This window comes from Haliaeetus leucocephalus, unplaced genomic scaffold, assembly GCF_000737465.1.
Source record: "Haliaeetus leucocephalus isolate CR32 unplaced genomic scaffold, Haliaeetus_leucocephalus-4.0 Scaffold577, whole genome shotgun sequence".
Taxonomy (NCBI): domain Eukaryota; kingdom Metazoa; phylum Chordata; class Aves; order Accipitriformes; family Accipitridae; genus Haliaeetus; species Haliaeetus leucocephalus.
Window position 1 is genome coordinate 3071534 of NW_010973013.1, and position 15876 is coordinate 3087409.

The 15876-nt window shown below is 40.9% G+C and overlaps 1 protein-coding gene across 1 annotated transcript in view; it reads left to right on the plus strand.

Annotated features, from left to right (window-relative positions):
- Positions 1 to 15876, plus strand: part of ALK (anaplastic lymphoma receptor tyrosine kinase) — a 219971-nt gene that overhangs the window by 153172 nt on the left and 50923 nt on the right. The window contains exons 7-8 of the mRNA XM_010577848.1: positions 351 to 451; positions 11073 to 11242. Of these exons, the coding sequence (XP_010576150.1) occupies positions 351 to 451; positions 11073 to 11242 (271 nt within the window). The remainder of the gene's footprint in view (positions 1 to 350; positions 452 to 11072; positions 11243 to 15876) is intronic.

The following is a 15876-nucleotide window of genomic DNA, read 5'->3' on the forward strand; positions in this document are numbered from 1 at the left end:
ATAGCTGTGTTTTGTTTTGGTTTTGGCCAAGATAAATATTCTCTTCCAAGTTACTTTTCATTCATAAAATATACATTTTGTTATTCAGCCTTGCAAGGAGGATGAATCTGAAGTCATGGAGCAACAGAAGATAGCTGTAGGGGGAAGGTGGACAGACTCCTTAAATGTGTTTCCCGAGTATGTTTCTTGGGTAGGTGAAGCTGCATCCCTAATAAATTGAAAAACCCTTCTGCTTTCTGGCATGCCGCTGTAGTAGGAGCCCACTAACATAAGTTCTGGGGAGGTTTCACAAACACTGAAACCAGAAGGTGAGTGCTGCCATTTGACCTTCTTCTTGCTCTTTTATCCAGGTTGTGCACTCCTCCTTAACACCAGCAAAGCACCAGCAGTAGCAAACACTGTCATGACCAGCACTGCATTTCCAGCTCCTTTGAGGAACTCCCCCTGCGAGGCAAGTTGTAACGTTTTCTTTTGCATTTTACAGAGCTTTTTTTGTCTGTCTGACTCTGGTTTTCAAATATAGGCACTAGGTCAGTAGCACAGCAACCGCTTTCTCTGATGGCTTATCTGTAAAATATACTTACTTAATGCCCATGTGTGCAGGGAAAAGATACGGTTATCTGCTTGAAATGCCACAAAATGTGCTCTGAAAAGCTTTGGCATATCCTGTCCTCGTTGTATGGCCTCACATGATGTATTACAATCCTCATAATTAGGTGTATATGCTGTAAGGGTGGGGCAGCCAGCATTACAAAGAGGAAGAAGCTTACTGCATGAACAAACATTGTATTTGCAAGATCCAAGAAAGAATAGGCTTCGGGACTGCCCCTGTGCTGCTCAGAAGATACAGTGCATGCTTTCTCTAGCACAGCTGGGATTTGAGCTAGCAGGTCTTCATCATGCTGCACTTCAAACCTACCAATCCTCATGTAGGCCTTGATCATAGGAGCGCTGAAGTAAGCAACAGCAGAGATAAATTCATGTAGAATGGAACCAGGTTCATATTCAAGCAGAAAAGCTATTGACAGTCATAAGACATCAACTTAAGCAAGTATATATCAAGGCTTGCCAGGCAACCCTGCACATGGTTGTAATTTCTGAGTCAGTTGTACTTAAACTGCAGCTTACAGGAAGATGACCTGTCTGCATCTTTTTACTCTAGTCTGTAGCTTCACAGATTATATTAACCACTGATAGAATTTATTTATGACTTATGACTTTGAACCATGGCTAGTGACTTAGAGCATTTCACATCTTGAATGGTGACCCTGAAATGTCATATAAGCTCCTGGATCTAAGAGCAGAGGGATTTGTGAAAATTGATCCTAAAAAAGTACAGTTTGTTGGTTGAGTACTGAACAGACAAAAGAATCAGATTCTCCCTGTTCCAGTGATCTTAAAATACAGAAAAGACAAGAAGGGATGTGTTAGGAAGTCCTCTGGAATGAAAGTACGTAGAAGACGTTTTTTCTTTGGTTTAAAGTTTGATTTGGTTCACTTCTGTTGGATATCTCAGTTCATATAGGAAAGTGCACCTGTTTTTGCTTTCTTGATATATTCATGTCCTCCTTCTTTAGGAAATAGATACTACCTTGGTTTTCCTCCCTTCTGTGATGAAGGTATATGCAGGTTCTGAATATTTTAAGACCTTGTTCTGCCATGGACCATCAAGAGTGAGTTTTTTTCATAATCCACCTGACACAGGAATCAGAGTGAATGATTTCCCAATATGTGTATATTTTTTTCTTGTATATACAACAGTGCAAATAATTAAACTTGCCGTTGGGGGAGAAGCTGCCATGTATTTCATCTGCTCACATGCCATCCCACCTCCGTCACTCCCCTTGGCACTTAAAAGGCATCCGGACGCATCCAGCATTGCAGCTGTCGGTAATAAAGAGTGAAGGAGTTTGGCAAGGATTTTGTCTCTTGCCTTTTCATATAGTGTAAAAGCTTCTCTTCTCAATGAGCCCCTGGTGGCTTCAAATTCTATTTTACTGGAACAATCTGTCTGTGAGCAGAATAATTTAATTCCACTTTTCAGCACAACACAAGAGGAGAAAAGAGATATTCCCCCCTACGCACTTATTCCTCCAATAGGTGCCAGCAAACTTCCTTATAGTGAAATTATAGTCAGAAAAGAGGTTGTCAAAATACCATAATGCTGTCCTGTATTTATTCACCCTCAATCACTTCTCGATTGAACTGGCTCAAGTTCAGGCACTAAAAGATGAGTTTTCTTCTACCTGTCACTGCTGACAGCTCCACCTGGCATGTCACAACCAGGACAGATTCTCTAGCAACTGAAATCCCACTGACAAAATTCACTTATGATTCATGTGGCAAAGGGATCTCAGCAAGTGTCTGCAAATTAGACCCATTTATTCTTCCACAGTCATAACGAGCCATAAACCTGCCCTCCCTCTTGTATCTGATCCAGCTCATGTGATCCTTTAGATACCTGCTTGCTCTCCTTGCGTGTTCACTTACATAGTGGCTTCTTCTGACAGCTAGTTCCAGTACCCCAGAGAGATTCAACTCAGATTCACATCCTGCACCAGTATATACTAATGATGGAGGCTGTCCTTAAGTCTGTCATTTAACATCCCTCCTCCTCCTTGTATGCCGTGTCTACCCCCATATCAACACGCCCAGCTCGGCTGAACTCCTGGGAATGAGACTGAGTGTGCTGCCCTACCTACTCAGATTGCTCACCTTTCTTGAGTGAGTGGAGCTTACCCCTGTTCTGTGCATGGGACTTTATCAAAGGCCATATGCTGCAAGCCCTGAGAGCAACAAGGAGGCCAGCAGACGTCCCCAGTTTGCTGATCTTGACTCCCCTCTCTTCTCTTCCTGCTACATGGAAGCTCTGGGGCACTACTAGACCCACTGTTTACTGAAGCTACTATTTTTCCCCTTATCCCTTAATTTGCTTTTATTTTAGCCAGTCGTGTTAGACAATTACACTCGCCATAGCAAATGCTGACACCCTGCTTTTTAGCCTGAGGTCTTCGTAGGAATTAATTACTTCAACCTCAGCGTGAGGAGCATTACCTGCTGCTGTGCTGTTTACCAGGCTGGAGGATTCTGGTTTTTGGCCAGAATGTCCATGGAACCAGGACTCAATGCTGATAAGGAAACAGTCAAGCAGTCCACAGTGGGTGCCAGCCACAAAGAGTTTGCTAATGCTTCAGGCTTGTTTTTTCTCCCTCAGCCTGACTGTTTAATCTTCCACTGTGATAGACTGGCAACGGAGATGACTGAACAGTCTGAGAAAGTAACTGCTAATACCCTGGAGACTTATGGGGTGGCCTGGTCACAAACACCTTCCCTGCTGAGGTTCTGGGCAGCTGTTTGCAGCAGTGCTGACGCTAGCACTTGGAGACTCCAGAGCCTGGATGATCTTTGGCATATGTATTGCTGCTCAGTGCAGGACAAGCGTGACCCTCCATCTTTGTGCTCTCTCCAGCTTGAGGTCGGTCATCAGGAGCATGCTGGGCTGCTTGCAGGCTGTGCTCCCCTAGTGTTTCCCATGCCCTGCTGGAGGCTCCTCATTAACTCAGAAAGGGAAAAAATTAGCCTGACCTAATCTGTACTGCCCCACATGCATCAAAAGATGAGAAGAGAGTAAAAATGCATGCAGGAGATACTGTAATAAACACAGCCTGTACTTTCCCACATGTTTGGGATTGGCCCTTAATGTGCCTTGCACTTTGTGTGTAGCTTTGTATTGCACTTTGCTCCTGTTTGTTTTGAGCAGCTTTATATTTTCATTTTCTTTGTTCTTCAGTGCTTTTGGCAGGTCAGAGCGGTTAGTTTGTGATGCTGCCCTTTGTTCTTGGTTCAGTTAGTTTTTCTCTTTCTTTTTGTTGTTTTATTAAATCTTGGCTAGAGTATCCTGGCTTCAAAGAATCTCTCTTGTTTGCAGTCCAGACAGTCTTTGTTATCTTTTTCATGTTGCACATTCGGTAGAGTCATTTGCCTATTGACCCTATTAACTGTGTGTTTAAAACCCAATTTATATGGAAGAGGAAAACTGTGGCACTTCTACTAAATCTTGGGGGGATGCAGGAAGTGGTATGCGTAGTCCATGGAGAGATGTGCCATTACCCTGAAGTAGCCAGAAAGCGGAGATGCAACAAAAAGCTCAGGAAATGGTTCAGGAACCAAACTGACACAATAATCAAGAGTGAAAATCTTTTAACCTACTCGTAAAAGTTCACTGGAAACAAAGCACATGTAATTGAGCATAGGAATACATATAAAGTGCAAAGAATTAATCCAAACAGTGGCCTGATTTAAAGGCAGAATTTATAGAGCTTGAGCAATAAAGCACAGCATTATTTGCCCCTTCTCTTCACAGTGTGGTTCCCCTTCTCTGAGTGGGACTCAGTTGACTTGCAGAAGGTCAACAGGGCAAAGAGGATCGTGGGGTGGTTAGGCATTTCCTCATTTTGAAGAAGAAATCTATGTGCATGTCATTAGTAGCTGTAATGCTGTCTGGGAATCTGGGAAACCACATTGCAATTAAAGTCCAAGGGAAGTGCTGTCATGTCAGACACCACGATGGCAAAACTAAATTGCTTGGCTGCAGTTGATAGCCCCTAGGTGTGCACGGTTTCCAGACTATAATGGCCACCTACTTCTCACTACTTTGCAAAGATGTCAGAGAGCTGGCACAAGAGTGTTGCTGATGTCCAGGGAGCACTCACCTTCATGTGGAAGCTGGAGACTCATTTCTGGCCCCCCACATCTGGACAATGAGGCAATGCCATCTCCCTCAGTCCCAGCGTTGTTGCTGTACAAGTGCAGAGTCATGTACGTTGACTTGCTTTTTATTCCATTTTTCAGAGATGCTCCCTGCTGTCTGCATCCTCAGGCTTTGATGGATGCTGTGGTGCCTGTAGATCATAAAAGTCATATCCATGTCTTCCCAAAGTGTTTGGGCTTCTGTCATAAAAAGATGTAAGACCAGGTCCAGGATTACTGCATTCTGTGAGGGCTTGGTACAGTGTGTACCTGCCTGGGCAGCAGTAGTTATATCTATCCTGCGAGATTTCGTTTTGCGGTGGATTATGACTGTTACTTCTGTTTGAAAGTCACTGCAGAAACATGAACAGTCTGGAGACTGATTTTTAGAAAGGCTGTGCTTTGCTCAGCGCAAGGGAATCTGTGATAGACCTTAGTGCCATATCTGAGAAGTAAAAGCCATGCAAGCAGTTTTGTTGTAGGCTGTAATAGAGAAGGAGAATAACAACAGAGGTGGTGTTGCCTGGATGGTGATGAATTTGAAATTAGCCTTAAATGTTACTGCATGCATCTCCACAAAAAAAGGTGACTCTTTGCAAGAGGGACTACATTGTGATTTGGAACCAGATTATTTCACTTTTCTGTTAGATCCTGGATCAAACATTTTAAAGGGTATAGTTGTGCTGAAAAACAATGACAACAGATTCCCATGATAGTAAAAGAGCTTTGTGCTTTTGGCCATGTTTAAAATAATGAAAATCTTTTTCTGATGCTATTTTGACATTTCAGCTAGCTATTTCTTGAAAGCCACCATTATGTTATGTAAGTAAGTACCAAACTGAGCCAGACTTCTTTTAAGCCTGAAATTACTTTTTGAGTGTAGACTTATTCTCTCTAGAAAATAAATATAATATGTTGATGTAAAACAGTATAGTTGAAGTTTGCCCTCTCATTCAGGTTTATAAAGATGTTTTCATCCTCTGTGGTTATTAATTCACTTCTCTTTTCTATGCATAAGTGTTGTTTTTTTTTAAAGCATGTAAATCAATAATATAAATCATTCCTTGAGTGCATTCTGAGCCCTATGCTGACACCTGCAGAGCATGTCTCTTTTCCTCTATTCCTCCTCTATTCCTTGAGCTTTAAATAACTTCGAAGGGTACATGGTAATAACATTGACTCAGAACATTTATGAGCATGAAAAATGCAACACAGATATGCCTCTAGCACAGCCTTTCATGTGCTTTATTTTGCAGAATGTTGTTAGCATCCTTTTTTTAATTTTAAAGTGTTGTTTTTAAAATCTGTACAGCTTATTCACTGTTATCTGTCTTTATCTTTTCTTGCTTCCTTTGCTACCTGGCTTCTGTGTCATTGAACTGGAGGATCTATAATATCTGAAATTTCTTGAAGGCCTGGTCACTCCACAGTACACTGGCAGCAAAATTATGAACTCTTTCTTTCTCTTTTGTTGTTGTCTTTTTTTTTTTTTTTTGTTTGTTTCCTGAAATGAAGGTGCTTTTATTAGGTCCTTGATTTTATGAAAGTAAGCATAAGTAAGAAATAATTTGAGAATAAATAGTATGAGAATCTGTCCATATAAAATACAAGCTTCTCTTGCCTGCCTAGATATTTTGAAGCTACCTGATCAGATCAGTTAATCATCATTTTATCATTTCCATAAGGTTTTTGCTTGCACATCTGAGTCCTAAGCAAAAGCAGAAGTGCCAGCAGACTACAAGAGAGACTGATCATGCACACTTGTTGATCCGGCCAAAAAAACAGGAACAAGACCTTTTGATTATCTTCCTTACTCATAAGAGTCCAAGTCTAAATTGCTGAACAGTCCTAATAGATGTCTTTGTTTGTACTGTTTTGTGCAACCATTTCTCATTTCTAATAAGAAAAACAATATTGCCAATGTGATAAACTTCACGCCTCAAACGTAGTTCATATTCATGTACAAAACTTACTGAGACTTGGTAAAGGTGTCTGCAGCTATTGTGTAATGTAAACCGTATTCCAACTTGCAGCTTCAGTTTCTATTCAACGATGAGGTGTTTTCCAGGCTTCTTTAATGCCTGACTTACATTTACTGGGTCAGTGCATTCGCATCGGAAAACAACTTCTACTGTTTCCAATCCAGTGAAGAAGACCCAAAACAAGAGTTATGTTTTTCAGAAAAATAAATGTCTGTATTTCAAGAATCTGCAGTTCCTGGTCAGGAAAATTTTGAGCAATTCCTTTGACAAGTATTGTAGGTAGGGGCCAAGGATTGGGGGCATGAGAACTACTAAATAATGTGCTGTCTCACAAGATGTAAGCCTGTGGTGCAGAGTTGGGGTGTGAGTAACAAGATAGCCACTGGTGGGATCCAGCTAGTGCAGTTCCTTGGGAGCAGGATGCCTGTAGGCTCATCTCCGTCTTCTTAAAAATACCTTACTCCAAGCCTGGTTTGAAGTATGTTCATCTTTTCCTCTTTCTTTTGTTACTTGTGCTAAAGACTGACAACTAGCTTTTCCTGCCAGGTAGGACCGTAATACTAATAGTGAGGGGCATTGCCACTCAGAAAGGGAGGAAAAAGAAACAATAACTCTCTGGAGTGCCACTGAGGAATGCTTTATTTATGCTACTGTGAGTGTTTGTCATTGGTACTCAGTCAGACATCTAAGCACTAGTTCATGCTGGAATGTTTCTAGCCATTAAAGTAGACTCACAGGTGTAAGGAGGCTCAAACTTCACCCCAGAAGGTTCTCAGTATTTTATTTCTTTTGTGCATACGGGAGTAAAATGCAAGTCTTGTTTCTCAGGTGGTCTTGAAATTATGCAGCTTGTGCTAGAAAATCTACCCTCCTTGTTTTTCTTCACCTGCTTGTTAAACCTGCCAAGCCCTGTTTATATTGATAAGGATTAGTTTTTTGTTCTTGCTTGGATGAATTGAATCTCCTGTTTGTCGGTTCAGAAATTCCACAAACCCGGAGGCTAAGGGGATTCTCAGAAGGCATCTTTCCAGATGGTGTTTGCAGTACAGTGCATGTGGCCATCTGACCCAAGTTTTGCCTCAATATGCTGTGTGTTTACCATGGGCTCTCTCTCCCTTTAATTTTCCCCAAATCAGTTTAGAGCGTTTCATTTACTGAGTCAGTGGGTTTGCATATGAACAGCTAATCACCAGCTATGGTGGGTTCTAAAGCTGGAAAGCAAGGTGCCATTGAGCCAATGTCTACCTGCAATGCTTAATTAATTTCTCAGTGATGTTTCTAGCTTCTGAATGTTTTGCTGCTGGTTTAACACAGAGGGAGATGTTTGATACATAATGTTAGAGGTATGCCACCAACAGCCCAGATTCAGATTTTTCCAAATGTGCCACTGTACTACTTACAGGATGCATCGTGTATGTAGTACCATCTGCCATCATTGATGCCGTATTCTGTAGAATGAATGCCAGCCCCATTCGGAAGTCTTTACTGTGGTATCCAGCTCATCATCTGCTCTGGTTCACTTCAGCAGGTGTGAAAAGACCTGGACTGCCCTGCTGTGAAGCTTAGAAACCATGGAAATCACAGCCAAAAATGCCCATTTGGACACAGTGCCAGTCGATTCACTCAGAGCCAGTTCATTAGAGTCTGCATGTTGCACTTTGCCAACGAACTGATCTCCCACATCCAATGCCAACTACTTCTTTCCTTCAAACAGCTGACATGTGTGCAAAGGCATCCATTCCAATTCATCAATTGCTTCAGCTTTTGCTCTAGTGTTACGCTAATAACTATCAAAGGCTCACTCTTTTCTCACTTCTGGCCATGTAGATGTTACCTCTTACTGTCTGGCAGGTGTCCAGAAGAGACAGAGATCTGAAAGCTCCTGCGTAGTAGGAGCTCCAGGGCTTTCTTTACCTCTCAAATTTTGAACTGTCAAAATGGCACAGTGAAGTTGCTCCAGCTTGCCTGTATTAGAAATTTAATGTAGTGCGTTACAGTAGAGTTGGCATTAGAGTCCCTAAAAGCACTTCACATGTGGACTCTCAGTAAAAGGAGTTGCTTTCCCTGCTATAGGTTGAGTGCTTTAAATGTCCACTGGCATTCCAAAGTTATTTGGAAAAAAAAAAAGAAATGTTTAGTCCTGATCAGTTTTCTCAAGGGAAATTACTTAAGTGGCTCTGAAAGTTATTCCAATTATATTTAAGGGACAACAATTTTCACTGTAATTTTAATAGCCTCATTTCGTAGGTACTTGAAAATAGAAAACGCCCAGCAAGTTCTTACATCTTGATTGTCACCTGCCATTAAGACCATGTATGCACTAAGAGTTAGGAGTAGCCATGCAGATACCAAGTTTGAAGGCATCAGCCTCCTACTCCATAAACAGTTGTCAATAACCCCTTCTACCAGTCTTGGTTCTGGTGAACTTGTGGGTATGAACTCAGCCCTCCTCAGCTGCCTCCCTGGCTATCACTTCATGTTGTATCTGAAGCAGTTCCTGACAATCCTGATGGACTCTGCTTTTTCTCTCTGGTGTCTGCAAGGTGAAAATCCTCACAGTTCATCCTATGGTTTCCACTGTCTGACGTTATGGAAACGGACATGGGACTCCACAAGTCCTTTCCCAAATTTGGGGTGAGAGTGAGCTGGTAGTCAGACTTGAGCAGTGGCTTGTGCCCAGAAGTGCTGTGGTCTAGAAGGCCCCTGTGGTGGTTTGCTGAACCACTCAAAACCTTACACATCAATCTTGAATGTCTGGTCAAAATAATATAAGAAAATGGATTCACAGACCCATACCTGCATATCAGTTAGTACATCTTATCCATGCTTGTGTCGTACATGCTAGCGGTACAACAGACCCAGGAGTAATTCCAGGCAAGTGCAGTGATTTTGGGACAGGAGAGAGAGAAGAACCACATCTAGATTTTTCGGTCTCTGACATAGTTTTGCAGTGTAGTCAGAATCACTGCTGGCTTTGTAAATTTGGAGACAGGCGGGTGAACTGCACCATTTACCTAAGTTCAGTACTGATATTTAATATAGTGGGTATCCAGAATTTTGTTCCATCCACCCCGAAACTGTGAGCATAAGCTAGGAATAATAGCAACACTTCTGTCCTTTTGACCCCTAAATCTGACTTGGCTGCTAAGGACAGACATACACTGTGAGATAGGAACAGCAAGCAAAATCTAGCAGTTGCATTTTATGCTGAGAAATGGATATGAATATTCTGTGCTATCAAAGCAAGAAAGTAAGTAATGTTATCAGGTATTCCTCTGTAAAATACAAATTTAATTCCTAGCCTCCTGACTCAGGTGTTGGCTTTGAAGTGTTAAAAACCAGGGGGCTATTTTTTAACATGCATGAATGCTAGATACTGTGCTGAACACTTTCTAGTGTCCAAAACCTCTGTCATTAATGTAGCTTTAATAACCTCGTTCCTTCAGCATTCTCACTTCTACTGCTTATTGACATGAGATCCAGCTCCTGCATGTGATATATATGTGTATTTTACTTACGCTCTTTATCAAAAACGAATTAGCGCCTCTTCTTCTTCACAAGAAAATTAGATGGCTATATTCATATAATATGTGTTCTGACACTAGCCTGATATGGAAGGGATTGTTTTTCTTTTTATACAATGTGGGAGAGAAAGTCATAAAATGAGAAAACTACATGAAATAATTTTATATACAGGGATAAATGCATAGAAATGGACTCAATTACATTAAACATAACAGAAATGTTAGAATACCAGTTCCCTAACGTATTTTAATTAATAAAAAACCTAATTATTACTGAACTTGAATTGGAAAGTCTGTAGAAACTTTGAAGGAGGTAAGGAAAAACTGATTTTTGAAAAGAGTATTTGGGGGATGAGGGTGTGATTACTAGTGATGCCTGCTTATTGCAGCTATTCTCCCTGTGTTTTTGCTGCTGCCAGAATATAAAAGTTTATTGCTGAAAAAGTTGTTAGTCTTAACCTGAATCGCACAGGTGGCATCTTAGGGGAGTGGGATCTTTGTACTCCAGATAATAGAGGTATTAGCTTATCCCTTTAAAATTACAGACACATAATGTGAAAGCTAAAACAGAGATGTTTTGGACTCTACCAAAACTACCAAAAAGAAAGGCCAGTAGTTCCAATATTAAATAGCATATGCTAAGTATTACAGGCTTCCACATCTGTGGAGTTTTTCTAAAGGGATTACATGAGCACAGGGGAGGGAGAATTGACTTTTTAGTGATTAGAGAACAAAGAAATTAAAGAAGAGCTGGGAATTTTGTTAACTTTTGGATAATGTTTGTGATGTTTAATCTCGTATGTTCTCTTTCTTCTAGCTACGAATGTCATGGCTCATCCATGGTGTCTTGCTGGGAAATATATCCCTGGTGCTGGTCGAGAACAAGACAGGAAAAGAACAAAGCCGGACATTCTGGTATTCAGATAACAGCGAAGGTTTGGGAATATGGCAGTGGATGATCTTACCTCTCCCAGATATACTGGATAGGTATGAGTCTCCTCATCATTCTCCTTCATGGTGATCAGTCATTTCATTGCTAGCTACCTGGCAACAAAAATGGCCAGCATTGCTCCTGGAAGTTGTTCTGTCAGGGAAAGGAAGCGCTTTGTCCCCGGGAGGTATCTTCTGTTAGAGGTGGGGAATAACTGAGTAGTTGGAGCAAAGCACCCAATTTTAGAACTCCTGAGTGGTGGTCTTGGCTCACAGACTGGGTCGATGGGTAGTTTACAGCAAGGTGCTTAAAATTCTGTGTCTCCATTTCATCGACTGGAAGTTATCATTCTCTTCACATACTGTTTTATGTAGCATGTTTGATCCTCTTACGTGGTTTGCTAGAGTTGGATGTGAGCTCCATAGTTGTTTTTTTTTCTGGGTATCAAAGTCCCAAGTGTTCAATGTGTCTAGATCTGAGGATGAAAGAGATGGGAGAAGAACCTGCTGCAAAATCAGACAAGGGTGCATGTGAATACCTTTGTGTAGGCTGTAGCAGGAGGCTCAGCTTAATAAAGGGCTCTCTGTTATGACTGTATTCTGGCTCTAAGCGTAAAAGGTTTATCTGGTAGCATATGCTTAATCTAGAGGCATATGCTTATTTAGAGTGTTGTTTTAGCTGTTTCTTACAAGTCAGCTTTAAGGGAATACTCTTGTTCATTGTTTACTTTTTGTGTATGCTCTGGCTTATGCTGTTTATAGAGAAGACAGACATACTTTACCTCCTGATGCCCTGGCCCTTAGGCTGTAAGATGCATCTACAATCTGTGTCATGAACACTGGTGTCCTTTGTCTTTTTGGAAATCTGTGCCCTAGAAATAATGGATTTCATTAAGGGATAGTTTGCCTCATAAGAAGTTTGAACAAACATTGTATGAATATGTCTTTTATCTTGCTGGCTCTTGGGGATGCACATAGGCTGCAAACACAACAAGGACACTGCCAATGCTTTGGTCCTGAATGTATAATTAATATGTGTGCGTCAAAGATTTAAAAAATATCAGCATTAGGCTTATTGTTCAGTCACTGCTGAAGCACCATTTGTAAAAATGCCTGGTTGCTTCATTCCCTTCAGCTGTGTTTCCTTTGAAGAATGGTATATTTTGCCATTATTATTTATGTGATTTATTTTCTAATGTTGCCAGGGGAATGTTTTGTACCTGAATTATTCTATACTCTTATACTATTGCCTGCCTTTAAATTCTCTCTGGTTGCACAGTCAGGCAGAGAATACTTTGATCTTAGGAGCCAGGCTAGCAGTGGTTCATGTGGAATTACAGATTCAACTGATAACATGGTGCTGACAATATTATGCATAAGGTCCTGACACTCTTACTTCCCCATTACTTACAGAGAAAGACAGCAGGATTCACTGAGAGAAGAAAGTTTGTTGGAGGTTAAGACATAAGCAAGGAAAACTTTTAAGTTTTGGTGTCTGTTGAAAAGTTTTTGTTCTTATTTATTCACAGAAAGTGCACTGTTTTAATGATTTTTTTTCTAAGATTGATTTAGTTGAAACCAGTCCTTCCTGGGAAGGAAGAAATCTACTGTGAGACATGGAAATACTGCAAGCTTCTTTCTCACCATCGCAAAACCTGTTTCTTAGGAAATCTGGACTGATGTACAAATTAGGAAGGAACTCTATGGAAGTGTACACTGAAGTCGTACTGGGGAGTCTGTAGTATATATACTTTGGGCATAAATGACAGTTTTATTGAACTGTAAGAAGTATTTAATTGATGTGAACACAATGCTGGTGCTGCTGAAAGCTTGCTGTGTCTGTCTTTTTCTAATTGATTCCTGTGTCAGTAGCTGTGAGGGTCTGTGTTAGAAGAAGCATGATATTGCAGATATTCCTACAGGAGGAGCTGAAACTTCAAATCGCCTCACAAAAGTAAAGCTCTTGAATAAAGCACACCAGTGTACCAGTTCCACACAAAATCAAAGCATGTTCCATTGTGATTGGGAAGCTGAATAGAAAGTGTTATTAATAACAAGATAATATGCTCTAAAACTGCTCAAAAGCATGTTTGTTCAAAAGCTGCTTAGCCATAATTTCCATGTTTGGCTTATAGCACTTCAAAGAATCATTAGGAAGACTTCCAAGAATTAGGTCAGCTCTATCTTTAGAAACAGACATTTCTTAAATGTTTGATATCCCTCAGGCTGTTGGGGGAAATTATATTTTGACATAAAATCACAGCTAGAACATTTCAGGTGATTTGGCAGGAGCAGAAAGTAGGGAGGAGTATGTCAAGGAAGCTAAACTGGGACTGAGGGATGTTAGATTTCTAGCACTGTGTTAGCCTGGGCAACCCTGGACACACGCTTCATTTCCAAGAGCGTGATGAGGAGAGGATTGCCTTCTTTCCTCCCATTTGATCCTTAGGAAAGCATCCAGTTGCAATTTCACCCTGTGTGAGGTCTTACCTTTCCTGTGTGGACTTAAAAGAGGCTGAAGTTCTGGCTTTTTACATCTTCCCAAAGTTAGCTGTCCTTCCTTGTTCTGGAAGGTGTGGGCAAAAGTCTTGAGAGTCAGCTCACATGGTGCGTGGGTTAACAGAGCTGTAATGCAATTCCAAATGCTCAGTATCTTCTGTGCATCGGGGAGGAAGGGCAAAGGGCCTGGTGAGGGATATGCCATCAAAGCAGCTACAGTTAACGAATCCAGTTGTGGGCAAGAGCTCCTTGAACTGTTGCATGAACAGATTGTGCCTACCAGAGGCAAAAGGCAAAGTCTCCAGAGGTGCTGTATTTTAACTTGCCTCTTGAGTACACTCAACATGAACTGACAATCCTTCTTGTGCTTCATTTGGCCCCCCTGGAGCTACGTACCCCTCCCTGAAGGACACATTATCTGCAAATCAGATAATCTGCACAGATTAGTGAAAGCTAGAGAACTGGTCATTTTTACTTACTGGAATTTACACATTAATGCAGTGCTAAAACATTCGGGTTGAGAGTAGTGTAGAGAACCGCGTTATTGTAAAATTGGTTTATTTGATGGAAAATTACTGTTTGTTTTCCAATGATAAGCAATGAGCCTGTTGAGGATTGTTGTTTTTTAACTTCACAGAAATGCAAGTAGGAAACAGAGTCTTGAAAGCTCTGTTGTCGTTGGTAGATTGGGCTTGCTTTTTTTTGTACATTTGGTTTTAGTTAGTAAGTCAATGTAAGTTTAAATTTTAATAATGATATAGTCATGGGAATGTGACAGCAAGAGCAAACAGAAGCCTGGTGCAATTGAAGATAAGTGATTTGTGTAGCTAATAATTAGACATTCTGTTAGTTTAACAGTATGGTTAAGGTATATCACATAGATAAAATACAAGCACATGTACAAAGTGATTTGTTGGAGCTTACTGTAGGCTGATGCTTATTATCACCAACCTCCCTAGCAACCGTTTTGCTACACAGTGTAAAAGGTGGAAAAGGATCAGCTCTAATAGGCTGAAGCCTGGCTGGAAAAATAATGGTTTAAGAAACAATTTCTAATTCTCTTCATTTCTGCTCCCTTGGTGAAGCTGAGGCCAGCCATGTGGAGTGGCATGTAGACTAAATGTTCTGTGGGTCTGTCTGTCACCTGGCTCGAGTTGCCTGGAAGTGGACTCCACGTGAGCCAGCCCAGCCCAGACTAGCTCTGGTCTTTTAAGGCCTATATTCTCTACTAAACCTGTCCTTTTCTTTAAAGATTTCACTGTAACTTCTGTGAGAGGAACCAAGCAGAAATGGCAAGTATTAATAGGAACCCGACCAACCTCAGTACAGTCTTCTGACAGAAGATTGTATAGAAATATAAAAGGAATGTAAATGTGTCTACTGGTTAGAAAGGTTTCCTTGGCTTCCTTTCTTCTCAAGTTTATTTTTTTGGTATTGTAAAGTCTAAATTTGTAGCCAGTCTTAAGTAGTGGTGGCGAGATGGGGGAAGGAGGAGTAAGAGGAGAAGTTTATTTGAGGTCCCTAGAAACTAAATTTTCAGTCGTAAGTGACAGCACCATTTGCCTTGTCACTGATAGCAAGATTAGGCTCTGTGTCCTTTTAATAGAGCAGCACATTCAGAAAGTAAAAAACAATTTTCTTTTTGTCCCATTGTGCTCAGAGAGCTTCAAAATTATTTTCTTGCTGGTGACCTTCTCCTGAACATGGACTGAGGAATTTTATTATGTTGGAAGAGAAAAATGTGTCTTACCTGGAAGGCTAGGTATGGATGTGACCTTCCTGAGGAAGAAAGCAACTCTACAGATTTAAGTTACCCCAGAAGGTGATATTCTGTTGCAACAAGTCATAATTCACATCGAGATGATTGTACTTTCTTTCTTTAAACTGGTTTCTTTACCTATTCCAGTCTTGCCAGCTTGCTGGATTTTTATGAACTACACTGGTGCTCATCAGTTTTTTGTCTACCTATCAAAGTGGGATTCCCTTTCAGTCCTTGGGAGTAAGGTCCTTTGTTCTGTCTGGCTCCTTCAGCAGCTCATTGAGGTCACCTCAATGGCAGGCAAAGCAGCTGGGGAACCTCTCACTCATTGCTGCAGTAAAAAGAAGTTGTCTCATAGTCATACACTTTATTGTATTTCTATGAGCTGTGGCTAAGCACTCTTATTGTCTAATAATTTCTTTTTGCATTGCCA